We start from the raw sequence: 21727 nt of genomic DNA on the forward strand, positions 1-21727 counted from the left end.
AAGGGGAAAATAGGACAAACATTGGGATAAGCGGTTTTGACCTTCATTTTTTTGGTTATACAAATCCAAAGTGCACTACGAAGTTGGTGTCACACCCGATCTTATTTAGGGTGTGATGGGCACCGACCCTACTTAGGACGAGCGAACCTCCGACGTCATAGTACTCGTAGTCATACGTGGCCCTAACCGGCCATAAATGCGTAATGAAATTTTTTTTTTTTTGAAAGACAACATACGGTATCTCTTTCAATCAACATAACTTGCGACCGTACAAATTTGTAGATATCATGTATACAATACGACGTTTATGTAGCCTCCTCAATCGGACATCTTACACACGACTCTGTCTTTCAAAGTTCTAACATAATCGTATACCATAACCCATGTATACACCGACTCGGCAAAGACCGGGAGAAAATGGAGCTCGCCAATCCCGTCGGAACATCTTCTCGCTAATGTTCACCACTCGGGTACCGCGCGGTACGAACGTTGCTTAAGAATGGGTCAAGACGAATATACCGAGTATGTAAGGTACGTAAAGATTTAAAGATAAAGCATGAATATAAACATCATGGGGTCATAGAATGATAATGATGGAGTAACCTTTACGTGAATGCCTTTTTTTTTTTTTTTGTTTAAAAAGTCTCTTTTCATAGGAATAGAAAGTAGAACTTATATCGTATCACATCATATTGTCATATCTTATCGTATCATATCATAGCGTATCATATCATATCATATCATATCATAGCGTATCGTATCATATCATATCATATCATATCATATCATATCATACCGTATCATAGCGTATCATCATATCATATCGTATTCATAGCATATCATATCATAGCGTATCATATCATATCATATCATATCATATCATGTCATAGCGTATCAATCATATCGTGTCATTATCATAGCATATCATGTCATATCATATCATATCATAGCGTATCGAATACCCGCCGCCGATAGATCTCACACCGCATCCCGCGCGTCCGGATGATAAACAAATTGATTCAGGTGGCACGAAACATGTTTCCCTTAGCATTTCCCCGATGCATGTATCCCATCCCCCCAACCCATAAATCATCCGCGTCATAGAATCATGCGTTTTGTGATGATAAAAGCTTTCGAAATCATCAAACTTGGTGAGAAAATGACATGTTTTGGAAAACATTTGCATTCCCCTTTTTTTTCCCCCATGTCATGTTTTAAAACCATTACTTTCATATACATTTTGAAAATGTATTCGTCATAGACTTTTTCACATCTCACGTAATCATCTTTGTCATTGTAAAACGTATCGTCGTTTTCGTCATAGGCATTTCTTCATATTTGGTTTGTTGGAGAAAAAGCCATATTTTGAAAAGGCTTTCAACCTTTTAAAATTTGGTCTTTAGAACCATGGACATCTAACGGATGAAATTCACATTCATCGGACACTTGCCTTAGAATATATTCATTAGTAAAGTTACCTAGCAAGGTTTTGGGACATTCCGACTTCATTGAAAGTTGCATATATTCAAGCTACCTTTTCAATAAACATAGAAGGTCTAATTCAATTCTATTGAATGAATAGTGATCAAATTCAAACTTAGGTTTCTAAGAGATTGAGTAGTCCCGAGTTCGTATCCAAGCCTATTATGTCTAAGACATGCCAAAAGAAGGAAGAGTAAAGCCTGTAGCATACCTTTTCCGCTTTCATGCTTATTCCAAAAATTCAAGTTCAAATCTTCCAAAATCTACAATTTGGTCACATTTACCAAACATTAATTAGAGTCCCTAAGAATCCACATCTTGAATCAACATTTGTCTATAGAAATTTCGCAAAGATTTCCCCTCAGAATGCGCCCATCCCCGAGATTCTAACTCGGCCAATTTTTACCAACAACAATCCTAGAATTCAACCCGGCCAAACTATCAATAATACAATTCAAACAATTTATTCAATTCACTATTCAATTCAATCATCACATGCTTCCAACAATTATCAAGCTAACATCGACATCAACAACACATTCCTTTACTTCCAAACTTATAAACTACCTCAACAATTCACACGTTTTCAACATTATTTTCATCAAAACAAGAAGCCGTATTAAAAATCACATTGGCTCACCTCCTGAAACAGCCCACACAATATTACGATTTCAACATGTCATTTAACTTTCATTCACACCATATAATTCTCAACAACAATAGCCAAGAACACTAAATAAAATTTGTCCATTCCTTGTCATACCAAATCAGTCCATACGGCCACAACATCAACATATATAACATCATAAGTTTCATTCATTTTCTACACATTACAACAACACATAAACATGCTAAATTCCAAACAACTCTCCATCCCTACACACAACACACACTACACGGCCACACACAAGCACATACACGGCCGCCCTTCACCTTCTATATTTCCATGAATTTCATTTATTTTTACCTACTATAACATGCACAACCATCCATAACATATAAAACAAGATTGAATCATACCTTCCTCACTTGTTCTCCACCCGGCTAGCTTCTTGATATTTTGCAAGAATAAGGAACTTGCTTGCTCCAACACTCATCCCATGTTAATAAGGACCTTCCATTTAGTAGGAAAACAAGGAGAAAATAATTTCCCATGATCAATTTTCCAAGAATCAAAATGCCTCCATACTTGGCCGTTTTTCTCCTTCTTGTTCTTTCTTCATCTTTCTTGAAATTTCCAAAGTGGAAAAGATGAATACTTGTCTTATTTTTTCATCACATGCCCACATATATATATATATATAGAGAGAGGGAGAGGTGGCCGGCCATGTGCCAATTTTTATCTCCCAAATTTTTCTCAACTTTTCTAGATTTTTCTTTAAGTCACCAAAGATGACTAAATCTTGCATGGCCCTCTAATATCCACATCTATACATATAAGTCCCTTGCCAATACCTAGTGTACACATGCACTACTTCATGGCATGAAACAATTGGCCCACCATAGGTGGGGCCCACTCCAATATGTCATGAACTAAAATTTCCAAATTCCAAGTTTACCCTTAATGCTCCATTCTAATAAAACGATGAATACGCAACTTATACATTCTAACGAAATTGTAACCTTGTCCTTTTCTTCCCGCCATTAACTCGGAATATTCAAATGTACAAAATGCGAGGTGTAACAATATCAGTGGTATATTTGGTATAACAAGGCCGTACACTTAGGAAAATCTTAGAAAACATGCCTATAGGGGGTATATTCACGTATATCTTGATATTTATACATAGAAAATTTAAAGAAATAAGGATGGGGAGATGTATATTAGACCGTATATCAAGTATATTGATTTCCACACTTAGACAAGTGAGGAAGCGTTCTTTCCGGCTCTGATAATGGGCCTCTAGTTGATTGAACGTCTCTACCTTACCACCTTGCTACTTTGGGCCTGATTAACCAATTAAGCTGTTGTTTATTTATAATTATTTGTTAACTGTTAAGGGGCAATGTCCTAATATGGTTATAATTCATAATTTTGCATTGTAATAATTAACTTAGTTTAATTTCAGAATTTAAATTTAATTATCGAATGAATACTAGTGTCAAATATGCCCTCTTGCATTTTTTACCCTCCAAAACCCGTTGATGGGCTTTCATAATGCCCATCAACATGCAATAGATCGAGTCAGCCCCAATTTGGAGCGAAATGGAGCATACGTTAGAATTAAGATGAACCCGATCGCATAAACATTTTCTATTTGGGCTTGATCGGCCCAAATTCTCTATCTCTTTTAATTACGCATTTTAAGTTATTATTTGTGCAATTATTTTGTCAATTGGAATCCTTATGAGATTGTCGTATTTTAGAGTCGCCAAAATGAGTTTATTACAAAATCAAGACTAATTTTGAGACTTTAAATGAAAATTGGGACTGATTTGATTAAAGGACCAAATCTGCTGACTTTGTAAAATGTGAGACTGATTTGAACATTTATAAAACCCTATGGATTTGGATGCGTGGACTGATTTGGACAAAACTTGTGAGACTAATATGATCATTTAGACTTAAGTTTAAAAAATAAAAATTGACTAAAACTTAGCAAAGGATACAATAAAAATGGACTATATGTATGTAGAATATTATATGGACTATAATAGTGTATCTAAATTATTTTCTTAAAACTATTTTCCTATACTCCGAAATATTTTTCAAAACTATTTTTTGGGTGGACTTACGTAGAGTCCTACTTAGGCTAAGAGCCTTGCACAGCTTTAAGTTTTAGTCCTACCACTAAATCGCCAGCTTTGGGCAAAATTTACCACCTTTGATTCTTGAAAAGAGGCATTTTTAGGCATTTTTGCATGAAAGACTAAATTTTATTTGCGGAAGTATAAAACAAAACTATTTTTATCTCAACCAATTTATATCTATATGAACATATTGTTAGAACCCGTAGGTAAAGCGCAATTGAGCGAATCTTTAATACCGGGGTGCCTAACACCTTCCCTAGAGATTACCTTAACTTTACCAGAATCTCGTGTAGATTAGGTTTCTTTAAAATAATCATAAAATAATTATTTTAAATGAACCCTTTCGAATCGGTTTTTTCAATTTCCTAAAATTAGGTGGCGACTCTAAAAATAAGTCCATTTAGAGTACCATTACGTAGAAGTATATTTTTTCCTTTTTTCCGGTACGGTTGATAACCGTACTTCCCCGGGACACTTTCCTTTTTAAATGAGGTAAGTGCAAATGCGAATCGGAAAAAATAAAACCGCTACATCTCGACCATATTGGTATAGCTGGATCCTTTATATTTTATCCAATATAGATAGTCCCCTCACTTTTCGGGATTCGAATAGGTTTTCCCGAGAAGTGAAAGAGTTTTGAACCTGCTCCGATTACACGGGAATTTGGAACGTCACAACATTTCGCACGAAACGTCTAACGACGTAGATTAATGAAAGCAATGATTGATGTTCTACATCCCTTACAGATGCCTTGATCCAGGGGATTTGGAAGAAGCTTTGATAGATGCTGAGGTGGACTTTGCAGCTGCTGAATCTGCTATGGCAAACCTGAGGACATCTGAGGACAGTAGTTCTGATAACTAGGATAAGGGTGCCGCTACTCCTGAAAAAGGCGAGCCATCTTCTCCTTGATTCCTCAAAATCTGGACGGGCCTGTGTGCTCATGCTTTGTTTACTCCGAGGCCTGCATGCCTCTTTATGCCTTTCTTTTTCCTTCTTGTTTTGAACAACTGCCTTTGGTTTTTCTTTGCCTTCTAGCCTCTCTATGTTTTGAAGTTTTAATTTTGCTTCATATTTTTATTCTCGCAACCCCTTTATATATATATATATATATATATATATATATATATATATATATATATATATATATATATATGTTGTTGCTACCTCAAAGATCGGGCTGATCTATTTGATTTTGCTCCGGAGACTTCGGGTGCAACTAGCCCTTTCTTCTAAAGGATCCAGACTTTAACAATTTTAAATGCCTTACTGGAGTAGTTTTCGTCCTAATCGTGCTTAAACTGATTTGGGGACAAGTCCTTAGAATTTCTTTCGGACTTTACCTTTTCTGTTAGAAGTTTTAAACGTTATAAGGCTTAAACGTTATAAGGCCCTTATGTCTCGGTGCTAAGAAAAGGACGTCTCCTTATTTGTTTTGGCACAAATGTTTTTAGCATAACGTTTACTTGCGTCAATTTACTAAACTCTGATTGTCATGGCAAAGAAATTCGCTCAACATGGCTAGCAATTTTGCTTAACATAGCAAGGAATTTTCTTAACATGGCTAAAAATTTTGCTTAACATGACAAGGAAAGTAGCTACTTAGCATGGCGAGGAATATGAACAATTTATTTCAAAGTAAGAAAATTCCATTTCCATAATTTCCATAAATTTCGAATATATGTAGAGTGTAGACAGTTCAACCGAGCAGTCCCCAGTATTAGTGTACTTCATCTTATATATATGTAGCCCCCTAATGTTTGGAAGCAAAGTATGAGGTTCCAGACATTGTATGATGCCTCCGGAAAAATCTAATAACGACCAAACGATACTGCCTCGTTAAACATCTTGCCAGATAAACCCAATTGGGACAAAAATCGGACGAAGGGAAAAAAAGTGCAGCACCACCGGCCATAGTTCCCTGGCTAAGCATAATATCTTTTGAGGAAACTTACATTCCAATTAGTGGGGACTTCCTTTCCGTCTGCACCCTCGAGCTTGTACGAGCCTTTTCCGACAATACCAATCACCTAGTACGGGCCTTCCCAGTTCACACCTAGCTTTCCAGCATTTGAGTCTCGAGCACTTTGAGCGACCTTCCGTAGCACCAAGTCCTTGAGATTCAAATGGCGGAGGTTGGTGCGACGATTATAGTATCACTCCATTTGCTGCTTTTGAGCCATTATCCGAACGTACGCGAGGTCTCTGTGTTCCTCCAATAGAGCCAGCTGAATCGACATTGCCTCAGAGTTAGCCTGTCTTTGTGCCCAATCGTACCAGGAGTTAGGAGCTTCGACTTCCATCGGGATCAATGCCTTCGCTCCGTACACCAGGAAGAAAGGAGTTTCATCGATGCTAGATTTCATCGTGGTTCTATATGCCCAAAGCACCTCCGGTAACTTTGAAGGCCATGCTCCCTTGGCATCTTCTAGTTTCTTCTTCAGATTCAAGATAACTGTCTTGTTTGTTGACTCCGCATGATTGTATCCACTGGGATGGTAAGGGGAAGAAGTGATACTTTTGATGCTTAACTCCTCAAGGAAACTTGTGACTTTGGCTCCAATAAATTGTGGGCCATTATCACAAGTGATTTCCTTCGAAATTTTAACCCGACAGATTACGTGATTCCAAATGAAATCAATCACTTCCTTCTCTCTGATCTTCTTATAAGCTGCAGCCCCGACCCATTTAGAGAAGTAATTTGTTGCCATTAGTATGAATCGTACCTGACCAAGCCCTATCGGCAACGACCTTACTATGTCCATCCCCCATTTCATTAATGGCCAGGGGGAAATAACCGGGTGCAACTCTTCGCCGGGCTGATGCAACATTTGAGCATACCGCTGGCACTTGTCACACCTCCGAATGAATGCCTTGGCATCCTCTTCTATTCGAGGCTAATAATACCCAGCCCGAAGTAGCTTCTTTGAGAGCGACTCTGTACCGGAATGATTACCACATATCCCCTCGTACACTTCCCGTATGACGTAATCCGACTCCTCGGGTCCTATGCACCTTGCCATCGAGCTAGAAAAACATCTACGGTGAAGCAGACCACCAATGATGCTGGAATGGGCCGCTTGTATTTGTAAAGCCCTCGATGCCTTTCAGTCTTCCAGTAGCTTCCCATAGTTGAGGTAGTCCAAGAACTCATTTCGCCAATCCTATGTGAGGCTTGTTGAATTGACTTCATCATACCCTGACTGATCTAAGGCCTACTGACTTCGTGGACAAGCCCAAATTAGCCAGTGCATCAGCCTCCATAATCTCCTTGCGGGGAACGTGCACCACCGTCCATTCTTGAAACAGAGCCAGCAATCTCAGGACCTTCTCTAGGTACTTTAGCATCCGCTCTTCTTTGGCTTCGAACACTTCGTGCACTTGATATACCACCAGGAGGGAATCACACTTCACATCAATGAATCCTGCTTTGAGTCCCTGGCTAGTTCTAGACCTGCAATTAAAGCTTCATACTCCGCTTCACTGTTAGTGAGAGGCACGATATTAATATCTTGCCTCAAGACATCATCTGTAGGGGTGCGGATCATAACACCGAGCCCCGTGCCTTTTACATTAGACGCCCCATCCGTGTAAAGTGTCCATACCCCGAACTCAGCCCTCCGTACAGAGAGTGACTTCCCGAGCTCCGGGGAGCCATGCATTTTGACCGAAATTCGCCACAAAGTCTGCCAAGACTTGGGACTTGATTGCAGTACGAGACTTATACTCAATACCGGTCTCGCTTAACTCAACCGCTCACTTCGCCAATCGCCCTGAGAGTTCAGGCCTGTAGAGCACATTCCTTAAAGGAAAGGTGGTAACCATGACGATTGAGTGACACTGAAAATAAGGTTGAACCTTACACGAGGCCATTACTAGGGCAAAGTCCAACCTTTCTGATAAAAGGGTACCGAGTTTTAGCCCCCGACATGACTCGACTTACGTAATAATTAGGGAATTACGTACCTTGGTCCTCTCGAACAAGAACCGCGCTTACTGCTACCTCAGAGACTACCAGATAGACTAGCAACACTTCCCCGTCCTTTGGTTTGGACATAAGTGGTGGTAAAGATAAATATGCTTTAAGGTCACGGAGCTCCTGTTGACACTCCGATGTCCATTTAAAATCATTTTTCTTCTTGAGCAAAGAGAAGAATTTGTGACACTTGTCCGAGGACCTTGATATGAATCTGCTAAGAGCAGCTATCCGCCCAGTGAGCCATTGTACTGCCTTTACGTCCTCCAAGGTGTCCGAAATGTCTTCGATTGTCGTTATCTTCTCTGGGTTTATCTCAATTCCCCTTTGGAGACAAGAAACCCTAAGAACTTATCAAATTTGATCCCCAACTATGCACTTCTCAGGGTTCAGCTTCATATTGTATTTCCTCGGGATGGCAAATGTTTCCTGCAAATGATTAATATGGTCCCCTACATGGAGACTTTTGACTAACATATCATCTATGTATACCTCTATGGTGCTGCCTATTTGCTGTTTAAACATCTTATTTACGAGCCTTTGATAAGTGGCTTCAGCATTCTTTAACTCAAAAGGCATTACATTATAACAGTATGTTCCGAAATTAGTTATTAAGGAAGTTTTCTCTTGATCCTCCGGGTGCATCCTTATCTGGTTATACCCGGAGTAAGCATCGAGGAAACTCATTACTTCATGTCCAGCTGTAGCATCGATTACTCGGCAACGGGAATGAATCCTTCGAGCATGCTTTATTTAAATCTTTGAAGTCTACACACATTCTAAACTTGTTACCTTTTTTGGAACTACCACTACATTAGCGAGCCAATCCGGGTACTTGACTTTCCAAATGGACCTGATGTTTAAAAGGAGAGCAACCTCTTCCTTAACGAACCTGTTGCGGACCTCCGCTGTGGGTCGCTTCTTTTAGCAAACCAGTGGGAAGCTAAGATCCATTCCAAGTTTGTGAGTTGCTACATCCGATGGGATATCTGTCATATCCTTATAGGACCAAGCAAAACAATCATTGTTATCACTTAAATAAGCAAGTATAGTCTCCCTGAGCTCCGGGGTTAATCTCCAGAAGTGCTAGATGCAAAGCAATTTGCTCTAACTCCTTAGCAGTGGATTTGGTGGCATTTGATTCGTCTAGTGGTTGAAATATCTCGGGATAACATAAACATCCTCGACTCTTCATGCTTTTCGTTATTTGCTCTCCATTGATGCCTTCTGGTCTTCATATGACGCGGGTCTCGAGCTCTATATTTTCTACAAGACTGGCTCGTTCTAACCCTCCATTGCTACAGGCTCTTCCACAATGAACATGTCATTTACTGACTGCTCACCTCAAATCTGTCTGATCCCGTCCGGAGTAAGAAATTTAAGCAGCAGATGAAGAGTTGAGGGGACAGCCTTCATGTCATAGACCCAAGGTCTTCCGAAAATAGTATTGTACTGCATGTCACACCGATCACATAAAATTTTGTCAACTTCATGGCCCCCCCTGCTGCTACGGGCAAGTTGATTTCTCCCTTGGTGGTTTCGCTGGCCATGTTGAAGCACGACAATGTCCGCACCGCCGGTATCATTTTCTTTAACATTCCCATTTCTTCCAGCACCTTCAAGTAGAGGATATTTGCTGAACTTCCTGGGTCTACCATGACTCGCTTGACCTGGCAATTTCCAATAAGTATGGTGATGACAATGGCATAATTATGAGGCAAAGTGATGCCCGCTGCATCTTCATCGGAGAAGGTAATAGCCTCATCCTCCGAAAACTCTTGAGTTCTCTTTTCTCGTGTCACCGAGATCTTCATCTTCCTAGATGCAGTGAAGCTAGTCCCCACTACATAGCTCTTTCGAAAATCATGTTGATTACGTGTGGGGGATCAGTTGGCGCGTCCTTCTCCTCGACAAGGTTGGCTCTACTATAATTGTTTCTTCATCTCTAGCTCAAGTATTCTCGGAGATGTCCTTTGGCAAGCATGTTCGCCACCTCCTCCCGGAGATGTCTACAATCGGTGGTCTTATGCCCGTAAGTCCTGTAGAATTCACACCAGACCGTCTGATCCCTCGAATTTGGGTCGGATCACAACGTCCTCGGAGGACGAGATGACGGATGAGTCTTCAGAACATCCACCATCTGAGATTCGCTAATGGTGAAAGTGTAATTCGAAATCTTGGAATGTTCCGATCCCTTTAGTGGAGAACTGCACTGATTTTTCTTGGGCTACAAACCCCATCCGTTCTTCCCAGAGTTATTTTTTTTACTTCCTTCGGGCTTCTCAAGTGACCTATAACCAGACCCACTATTGGTAGCTTTTGGCAAAGGATACGGCTGGAACGATTCTCTGAGGAGTTTCGATCTAGACCGTAACCTTTGTTCGCCTTTGCAGGGGAAACTGAAGATGAAGCCCCCAGCAAGTCATCTTCCACTCGAATCTTAGATTCATAACGGTTGTGTACGTCCTCCCAGGTTGTGGCTTGGAACTCGAAGAGAATTTTCTTGAGCCGCCGGGATATATCCAAACTCAAACGATTCAGACCTTTGGTAAAAGCTTGGGCTGCCCACTCATCCGGTATGGCAGGTAGCAGCATACACTTCTTCTGGAATCGGGTAATGAAATTCCAGAGATGCTTCGATTCTCCCTGAGCAATATGAAAGATGTTCGTCTTCTTGGTTTTCACCTTCCTTGCATCGGCATGAGCTTTGATAAAAACATCTGCCAGCATGGCAAATGACGTAATTCAATGCTCCGCAAGCTGGGACTACCACGTCATGGACCCCCGGGTGAGGGTCTCACCAAACTTCTTGATCAACACAGACTCGATCTCTTTCTCCTGAAGGTCATTGCCCTTTATTTCCATAGAGTAAGCCGTAATATGATCCTGCGGATCAGTGGTGCCATCATATTTGGGATTATCGAGCATTTTGAACCGTTTTGGGATCAAGCTTCCTGCACCGCCCGGTGTGTATGCCCACTGGCGGTACTTCTTCGAATTCGGCCCCCCAACGACCAGAGGTGCCCCAAGAATTTGGCTGAGGCACTTCTGGAATTCCTTCGCGTTTTTCTCTGCCTTCTTGGCAATCTTATCCATCTTTCCTGTAATTTCCCTTATGAACCGCTAGACTTCAGCTTGGAAAGGATCAAAGGGAGTTGTTCCACTTTCGGTGGCCTCTCCGCCTCCTCCCACCGTTTGTCTGTTTCCTCAGGTGGTGTTTGAGTTGTTCATAGGTTATGGTGTACCGGTGGGGAGTGTGGTGGCCTGACCTGCTGGTGTTGCCATGAAGGTTTCAACGAGCTGTTTTAACCGTTGCACTTCTGACATTACACCGTGGTATTGTCCCCTGAGGGTTTAGATAGTTTCTGCTATAGGTATGTCGATGGGGATATCGTTTGTTATGGTGTTGAGGTCACATGTGGTAGCTGCAGACCTGTTTGACGAGATAGTCCATCCGGTCCCAGTGAGATTTTGGCATGCTGGTCCGCAGCGTTTGGGTTTACATTAACTCCTAACATACCTGGATTGGATACTTTAGGAAAAATAGAGAACTTAAGAGAAAATTAGTAAAACAACCGATGGTTACAATGATAACCACAACTGTCCCGGCCCCACAGTGGACGCCAAACTATTTACTCGTAAAACGGTTAAGTTGAATTTGTACACGTGGTCAGGGACACGTAGATTAGAGTAACCAATAAGAGTAAGATGCTAGTATCCAAATAGTGTAAATAGAAGCAAATAAGATAAAGAGAGAGAGAGAGAGAGAGAGAGCCTGGATTATAGATGCTTATCCGAGGTTAGACTCCTCTTATTATTGATGAGCCGTGACTTCGGAGCTTAGTAAAGCAATAACAAGAATATAAAATGTAATAAGTATGAGCGTAAGAACCGTGTGTATCAACTTGAATATTGATAGCTCCAAGTGCACTCGTGTTTTGATGATTGTTAAACTGTTTCAGAACCAGATAGAGATATGGTTTGTAATCTCCTCTCTGTGCCTCTCGGTAGAGATAGCTATAAAGTCGCAGCCACTACGCACACAAGTACAATAGTGAGTTAGCCCATGCTTTAGGTCAAAATTGAAGAGTGGTCTCTTTTCACTCACATGCTCCCACTATATATACAAGGTGATGGCAACATATTGATCATACTTGAAAACCTAATCAAAATCGAGCAAATCTTTACCGTCACAAGTTCTCAAGTTCTCTCAAGAACAAATCACTTGCAAAACTGAAGAACCCGATCCAGACACAGATTTAGTCTAAGTTCTTTATGTTGTTGTAAGTCTTTGTTGGTTTGTGCTTAAACTGTAAACCTACTCTTCTTGTTTAGAAGTTGTTTGTAGGTGTTTTAAATTCTCAAAGTGTGCTTGTTGGAAGTGTGTTTCCATAAGCTTTCAAGTGGTACACTAGGCTAGATTTAGTCTAGGTATATTAGTTTCCTTGGCTAGAGTTAGTCAAGTGGAGGTGCTTACAATCGGTGTATTGTAAGGGTGGAGGGACTATCAGAGTTAGTTCTTAGGTTGCAACTATTATAAGGGTAAGGGATTATGGGAGTTAATTCCTAATTTGCAATAGGTTGTAATAAGAAGTTGCTCGTGTAGTGGAGTTGAAATCCTACTGGGGTAGATCATGGTTTTTAATCCCTTGAGCAAGGAGTTTTCCACGGTAACATCTTGTGTCCTTTACATACTGCATTGCATAAGGGAACTGGTACACAACCAGGTCCCTCATACATTATTCGGTGGACGCGTAGCCTGCATCAATTGGTATCAGAGCAGATGCTTTTCTAAAAAGTTAACACCTAGAAAGATTTTTTAAAATGGAAGCCCCACCAACTATGGAAAAAGGACAGTCTTTCACCAGGCCAGCCAGATGTGACAGTCCCTATATCCCTGTTCACACAAGTGAAGACAGTAAAGAGACCACTGTCAAAACAAGAAAAGAATACAATGAAGCTAACATGAAGAAAGTGGAGAAGCACCATAAAGTCAAGAAGATTCTTGTGTGCGGAATAGGACCGGATGAGTACAATCAAGTCTCAGCTTGTTCATCAGCAAAAGATTTCTGGGAAGCTCTCCAAACTGCTCATGAAGGAACAACTCAGGTAAAAAACTCCAAGATCGACATGCTCACCACTGAGTATGAGATGTTCAAAATGAAAGAGAGTGAATCTATTCATGAGATGCACACCGGATTCACCTCCGTAATCAATGAACTCCACTCTCTCGGAGAAGTCATCACAACTACCAAGCTGGTAAGGAAGATGCTTGGTGTATTACCTGACTCCTGGGATAGCAAGGTAAATGCTATCTCTAAAGCCAAAGATCTAGATATGTTAACTGTTGATGAGCTTATTGGAAACCTCAAGACGTATGAGATGAAGATGACCATGAAGAAGGTAGAAAAGAATGAGGTGAAGAAGGAGAAGAGCATGGTTCTCAAAGATGCAAAAGGAGAGTCCAGTAATGATGACTCCAAAATGGCTTATCTCACACAGAGGTTTTACAAGATGATAAACAAAAATGACATGTTCCCCAAAACAGGAAACCCCAGCAGAAACGACTACTCCTGTCACAAGTGTGGGAAACCTGCTCATTTCATGAAGGATTGTCCTCAAATCAGGCAGGACAGTTATGACAAAACTGCCAAGAGGAACCAGGTACCCGGCAGGAGTTTCAGAAGGAAAGAGGCCACCGATGAGATTGTGAAGCAAGCACTTGCAGCCTGGGGAGACTCCTTAAGCGAGTCTGAGGATGAAAATGACAAATGGGCTTGTCCATGATGGCATTTGACGATGGAGCAACTGAGCGTAAGTCAGACCTTGCATTCAGGGCTGAATCGACACACAAGTGATGTTGATGATGAGAACAAAGAGGTAAATTTCTTCGATGTAAAGAAAAACCCGAGAGATTGCTTTTAAGAAAAACTCATATCACTATCAAGTGTGTTAATTGATGCTTATCATGCTCTGGTTGCTGAGAGAAAGAAGCTGAATCTTGCCCTTGATGAAATAAAACTGGATAAGGAGGACCTGTGCGTGATAACAAAAGAAATGGAGAAACAGGTGTTTGAGACAAACCAACAAAATACCTTGTTGGAATGTCAAGTGAGAAAAGAAATGGAAACCTCCTCCAAAAGAAAAGGAGCAGCAAGTGAGACTTCCTTAGAGCTTGAAGCTGAACTAAAGAAAGTAAAGTCAAGTCTTACCGCCGAAATTGAGAAAACGAACCGGCTAAGAAAAGATCCGGGAAAGGGCTAAGTTCGACCTTGACAAAACTCTCAAGTGGACTCGGTCTTCCGACATAATCTCCTCTCGTAAAATGAAAAAAAATGGAAATGGCGTAAGAGGACTTGGCTTTGAGAAGGAGAAGATGCCCTATGATCTCCATAGCAAACATGTTCCCACAACTAAAGAGCAGCCATTTCCTCCTTGCGGGCAAACAAGTCGTCATCAAGAGCCCTACAAGATAAAGGCTAACGTTGTTCAAAAGAATAGGAGTGTTGTCAAGAAGGGAACCAGAGTGAAAAGAGCATGTCCTCAAAAGAAAAGACATTTGAAGAAGAGAAGGAATGTGCTGCCAGTATGGCCTAAAAGGAGTCTGATTTACCCCTTCTATAACTACAAGGGACCTAAGCTAGTTTGGGTTCCCAAATCCAATCACTGACATCGTGTGCAGGCTGAGGAGAGAGAGAGAAGAAAGGAAGCTGTCAATTATGTTGACAAATAGGGACAACAAAAATCTCATGGGTTAGTCAAAATGGTCTCTCCTCAAGGCCTTCACGACAGGATGTGTGCCCTTGGTATTTAAAGGAAAGGACACATCTCAATGTCAGATGCTGCAGTTCAGAATTCAAAGTTACTCCAGGCAGAAGTAAGAAAGGAAGATGAGTAGAATGATGAAGCAGAAAATGCAAATGCTGGGTCAAAAGGTGGATGTGACAGGAGAAGGGGTATACACACATGGGAGGTACAGGACAACATGTGAACAAGTTTTCAGAACGCAAACCTTACCTCACAAGTGGATTTGGGAGGGTAGAGAGGCTGCTTCGATGTACCATCAAATTGTACATGAAAATACACCAAATATAATAGACATTGTCAAGTTTCCGAAAGATCCTCAAACCATACATGAAGATATACCAAATATAATAGACATTGCACCTAACGAAACTTCACCAATACCGGAAATATATTAGAACTAGCAGAAACGGCAAAAACTGTATTTCCAATGTGAATTCTTGTTAGATTTTTCTTTTTTATGATTTCTGTTAACTCTAATAGTTGGAGCTTGCTAAATATTTAACAGAGATCAAATGTTCACTTTTGACAAAACTAAAGAACCAAAAAATGCTAGAAATATAGTTACGTGACTATTCTAAATATATCCTCAGGGACCATTTTTTTTTTTGTCATTTTTCTCGCATACAGAAAGTCAGAAACAGAAGAAAAATGTTCATGGAGGTACAATGTTAAAATTCAACGATAAATACAATTGCAACTGTCTCTACACATTTAACACGTGGCATTAGATAATACTTTTATTCTTCACCGACTGAACTTGTATTTAAAATTTAAATTTGAATTAAGTTACCAAAGTTGTTAATTCCATGACTTCAAGAAGCAAGTACCTCTTAGTAACTATAACAATTGGATCTCCGCTACTGCAAAAGGAATCTTATCAAAATTGTGAAGTGCTAACTTTACTTTTCTTTTGGTTAGTTTTTTCTTTTATAGTTTCTACAATTTCTTTTAGTAATTTCCTTCACCATTTAATAAGTTGGCGGAGCTAAAGAGAAAGTTACGGGTCTTGACAGAACCCTTACAGAACTCATAACTTTGGTCAAAACTCTATATTTGTGCTAAATATGTACTTAATCTGTATAAATGATATATTCAAAATAAAAATAAAAACTGCATTTTTAATAATTGAGAACTCATAAATTGAAAATTACTTACGTACGAGAGTTTAGTCCTAGTGAGGGAGTGGGGAAGTAGTACGAACCTAACCAACTAACTTAGGCCTCATTTGTTTTCATTAAGATTAAGATGTCTGAATCCTCTGAATCTGAATGCACATATGAACGATTAAGATGTTGTCTTTAGATCTGAACACTGAATGACTAAGACTGTTTGTTTTGCAACATCTGAATGTGCATAATGTATTTATTTAAACATAATCAATATACGATTCAAATAAAAAGTAACTCAATATTAGAAAATAAATACAAATCTAATAAAATAAAATTATTATTTGATAAAAAATAAAACATTTATGTTTGCTAGTGATCGTGGAGATGTTTTGAAGTGGTGGTGTTGGTGATAGTTGTGACGGTGGTGGTGGTTGACAAGGATGGCGATGATGGTTGTGGAGTCGAGCGTGGTTAGTGGTGGCGGGGTAGAGGTAGGGGGTGCGGGGTTGGGAGGGTGAGGGTAGCCGATGGTTATAATGGTAGAGGTGGTTAGTGGTGAGGGTGGGGAGGTGGGGGTTAGAGGGAGGTTGGGGGAGGGTGGGGTGCTAGTGGTTGACGGTGGGAGGTGGTAGTTGTGATGGCGAGAGGTGGTTAGTGTTGATGGGGCAAGAGTGGAGAGAGGGGGCGTGGGGTGGCGGAGGTGGTAGTAGTTGACAGTGGTTAGTGGTGGTGGGGTGAGGGGTGGAGAGGGGTGGGGTGGTGAGTGGTGGTGGTGGAGATGGAGTTGGAGGTGGTGGTTATAGCCGATTGAGAAGCGGTAAAAAATATCCATATAAAAATACCCGTTAATGATATAAAGACTTTGTTCAATCTATTCGATCAAATAAATGATTAGATCTTAATATAAACAACGGAAAAAGGCTCAAATATGTCATCGAACTATACGGAAATGCTCATGCTCGTCAATAGTTTGGCTCATTTATGCCATATCCCCCGTTACCAAAATGGCTCATCCATGCCATTTTTCACTATCGCTGTTTTATTTTACAATACCGGATGTAACACTTGGCCTCCAATCAGAGAGGTTATGTCGTTTAATTAAACCAACACATCGCACAATTTGTGTTGGTTTAATTAAACGACGTGAACCTCTAATTGGTGCCAAGTGTCATATCCGGTATTGTAAAACCGGCGATAGTGAAAAATGGCATGGATGATCCGTTTTGCAACCAACACACGTAAATGAGCCAAACTATTGACGAGTGGCTTAAACGGCCATTTCCGATGGCTCGATAACATATTTAAGTCCCTTTTCCATATAAATAAATACACTTAATGGCCTAAGGTCGAACCTTTGAGATTTCGACCTCTGTTAAATACAAACAACTAGGCCTTAATGTCAAAGCGATATACTCAAACTTCCTGAGACAGCAGCCTCATCTCTGGTCCCATATACCAACCATCTGAGAAAATTATCACTGCTACGTACTATCTGGTTAATAGGCTAAGAAGTTATGCAGGATTATTTATATAAAATTAGTAATGTTAAAATAGTTTATGCGGTTATTAATAATGAATAGATTGTGTTACGTGGTGATTAATAGTTAAGAAATATTATACATAAATTAATTACTCTAAAATGATTTTTTTTTTTTTGTTTTTTAATTCCTGCATTACTAATAAACATATTCTTATTTCACACTCTATCTCATATAAAATAATAGCCATCCATCCCAAAATAAGTGTCATCTTAGCAAAAATCACTCTCATTAAGAAATCAATAAATACAATGTCGAGTTTACTAAACTACCCTAATTTATTACTCCATCCAAAAAGTTGGACGCTTTTCGCTTTTCGCTTTTCGAGAGTCAAACGAGTTGTTCTTTGACCGTAGCTTTTTCATATATTTTAAATATTTTTAAATTATTAAATGGTGGCTTATAGTACTTTCTAAGTAGTTTCTAACTATGTAAATTTTATTTCAAAAAAAAAAAAAATTAAAGATTCTATGTTTAAACACACAATCAAAATTAAGTTGATTTGTGAAAAAAGTTAAAAGTTTCAATTTTTCGGGATGGAGGGAGTAGATATTTTTTTTAGAATTGAGCAATACTTAATTAAAGAGGACTACTTCTTTAATGTTAAGGGCATACTTGAAACACTTGTCATTTTTTGTCCCAAATTTCTAAGATGACTCTTTTACTAAGCCGACACTTATTTTATAATGGAAGGAATACACAATTTGCCATAATTTAATGCGAGTATTTTTCAATGCCCCTAACATACATCGTATTATCTTATGCGGAACTTCATGCTGAGATTACTTTGGTTTAATTCTGTCTATACTCAAACCAAACGACCGCTGATTAAGTCTTCTGAAAACAACAAAGTGTTAATAAATCCAATTAAGTGTTAATAACTTCCAATTATCATAAACACAATCCTAAAGCTTCACTTAAACGAGTGTGAGTCGGAGTAAACCAGATGATCCACCAATTAACCTGCATTTTATTAAGTTTGGCGGAGCCACATTTATCCAACTGGTGTCAACCGACACCCCTTCACTGAAGCTGTGCAAATAGGCAAGATTTTTTTTATTTTTATTTTTATGTATTATTTATTATGTGTTAATCTTTCGATTTTTTCATATGCATGTATCTGATAATATAAAAAAAACATATATATTAATATCAGGTCGGCTAAAAGATATTATCTCCATACAAAGTGAATGTAATATGTCATATTAATAACAAAAGAATTATTTGCTCGGATAAATGTGACTGAGTTAAAAATCTTTTACAGTGCCTATTGTATTAGTAAAACTCAAAAAATATTGCTAGGTCTGCGGAAGAAGTACACCATATTTAGTATAGCAGCAGTCTTAATCAACACAAAAAACGGTTGAAGCAGACTCGTCAAACGAAGTGAGCCACGTGATAAGCTTTGCTACCATTGGCCAAATTTCTGCCAAAAGTTTTAAGTTAATACAGATTGACACGTGGACCTATTCATATCACTTACCAAACTTAGCTTCTTCCTAATTATATAAGGTTTTGATGCACTAATGAATCTTTTATTTAAACCAAAAAAAATATAAGTAGTAGTACAAGATAATGTATAAACTTATTTGTGAAGCGTCTAACAACTCATTTATGCAATAAAAAATAAAGTGTAATCCCATATCAGGCCCTGAATTAGCGGTCTCTTTTTCTTTGTTATTATTGAGATGAGATTACCAAAACAAGATAAAAATGAGGTTTTTGTCGGGGTCTTTTAACTTTGTTTTGTTTACTTTTTTGTGCTATTCCAATTTCTTTTTCCTTTCTGGTTTGTGCCTTTGTGTTTTGGCTAAGACTGATGGAAAGAGACCTATGGAATAAGAACAATACCCCTGAATATGGAAATTAATGTTGTAGTTCTGTGGTCCGCAAATGAAGGATATTTATCATCATAATACATCAATCCCATAAATGAACATCCTTCACATCTTGCTTCTTCTTCTGTTTATATATTTTTGGGTATCCAATTGCTTAATATTTTCTTCTCCATCCTCTTCCTTTTTCTGACGAAAATCGGTTGGCAAATTCCTCAATGCCTTCATTCTCTTCTAGCTGAATGTTTTTTTTTTTTCCTCTAGGATTTTAAAGCCATCACTTCTTTTTTTCTGCTAATTATTGTCACAGCTGGGTTTTCCAGTCATTTTTTTAATTACTTTTTTTGCTGAAATTCAGCTGAAAGCTTATGTTTCTGAAATAGAAATCTGATAGGTTTTGAAGTTGTTAAGTATCTTTTTAGGTTCTTATCATATTTATTCTGATTTCTTCTTTCCAATAATCTTTGCAAAAAAGTTTGAAAACTTCTGGATATATCAACTTCTTCTGGCACGGTTCTTGAGCTTAATTAGTAGCCAGCTGCCTTAATTTATTGGTAAAATTTTGGTTCTTGATTCTTGGATGATTACTTTCCTTCATTTTAGTTTTAGAGTAATTAAGAGCTAGGATTTGCTCTTGACCTTATAATTTTTGTGCAGGAAATAAAAATGGTGAGAGGAAAGGTGGAAATGAAAAGAATAGAGAATTCAACAAGCAGGCAAGTGACCTTCTCAAAGAGGAGAAATGGGCTTATGAAGAAAGCATATGAGCTATCAGTTCTTTGTGATGCTGAAGCTGCTTTGATTATTTTTCACCGAAAGGAAGACCTCTACGAATTCTCCAGCTCCGGCTAATGTGTAACCTTTTTTTTTCCCTTAAATCCTTATTATCATATCTTAATTTACAACCAATCAATTTAATTAATTCCGCAAATGCTATTTTCTTTCAAAAAGAAAGTTCACTGTGTTCAATAATGTGTACGTTTTCTTATGCTTTTGTTTGCTATTGTTAATCTGAATTTCGATGTTTGATGATAAAGAGAGGTGTGGGCTTCATGTACTTTGGGAGTACGATGATACTGTTTTTTTATGTTGGTCTAGTCAGTGAACTTCGTCTATCATTTGCTACCATGAAAAAAAAAAAAGATTTATTTGTTGTAACTATCATCCTTCATCATGTTATCACCTGTGATTTGCATCTTCATAGGGAAAATTGAAGACCAGACCAATATTTTTAAGGTGTGATGTTCTCTATCTTTCCTGAGAAATTGCACTTAAATTTCCATAACATTATTCTTTCAGCTCCTTCTCTACATGAATATTGTTTTTTTTTTTTCGGTTGACCTTTAAAATAGTAGTATCTCTTAAGACCTGTCAAGAACTCTGGACAAATAAGTACTACTCAGATTTTTTTATAGTGCAAGAAGGGAAGGGAATTACAGGTGTGAATCGTACCAACACCAATAAGATGAAAATTCAGTAGTCAACCAACCCAGCTTACTAAAATAAATAACTTACACATGATCGCATCGTGAAACATGATTTCACTTAGCGGTGCTATATAGAGTCTTTAACAATACAACATGAAGGAGTTTTATTGAACTGAAGTTCCCAGCAATGCTGAACATAGATTGTGGTTGGCTTGGAAGGTTAAGGTGCTAGCTGCAGATGTGTCTTTTTCATCATTTTATGCAACTCAAAGGTCTCACTTTATTTATTACCGTATGATGCTACAATTGTACTGCATATATTGAGGAGAGTCTTTCTTTGGGAGTGGGTGTGGAGTACAACTTTTGGTTGCTTTAAATCCTTGAGCATATGGTACATCTAGTGTTGATTACTAATAAGTATATATGCATCTTTTTATATGTTAGGTCACCGTCCACTAAAATCTCTTTTGAGTACCCTCATTTCTTTGGGAACTATATCCAACCAAAATCTTGTTGATTGTGTTTGAAAACCTACTGCTGGAGAATTTACCAATTAAACTTTTTATACATATAATTTTAAATCTAACACAAAATGAGAAAATAATCACAAGTTACTGAATGAGAGAAGGTGAAGACCAATAACGTTACCTTTTCCAAGAGATCTTATTAATTTTACATACTTGGGTTTGATAATTAAAGAACTTTTTTTTTTGGTTATACCTTGTTCCATTAATTATTTATGTGCAAAAGTTACATAGTTGAGTTTGGTATACCAAATTTCTTACATGATCATTAAGGTGAG

General features: G+C 38.7%; 2 protein-coding genes across 2 annotated transcripts; one reads left to right on the plus strand and one right to left on the minus strand.

Moving 5' to 3' along the window:
* Positions 1 to 6389: 6389 nt before the first annotated feature.
* On the minus strand, positions 6390 to 6944 carry LOC132057685 (uncharacterized). The gene has a single exon (XM_059450300.1). It carries the CDS (start codon positions 6942 to 6944, stop codon positions 6390 to 6392), a length of 555 nt encoding a protein of 184 aa, XP_059306283.1.
* A 7064-nt stretch (positions 6945 to 14008) lies between these two features.
* Positions 14009 to 20350, plus strand: LOC132057686 (uncharacterized). The gene is made up of 3 exons (XM_059450301.1): positions 14009 to 14089; positions 14195 to 14404; positions 20156 to 20350. The coding sequence occupies exons 1-3, from the start codon at positions 14009 to 14011 to the stop codon at positions 20348 to 20350; spliced, it is 486 nt and encodes a 161-aa protein (XP_059306284.1).
* Positions 20351 to 21727: the final 1377 nt, after the last annotated feature.

This window comes from Lycium ferocissimum, chromosome 5, assembly GCF_029784015.1.
Source record: "Lycium ferocissimum isolate CSIRO_LF1 chromosome 5, AGI_CSIRO_Lferr_CH_V1, whole genome shotgun sequence".
In the NCBI taxonomy this organism is placed as follows: domain Eukaryota; kingdom Viridiplantae; phylum Streptophyta; class Magnoliopsida; order Solanales; family Solanaceae; genus Lycium; species Lycium ferocissimum.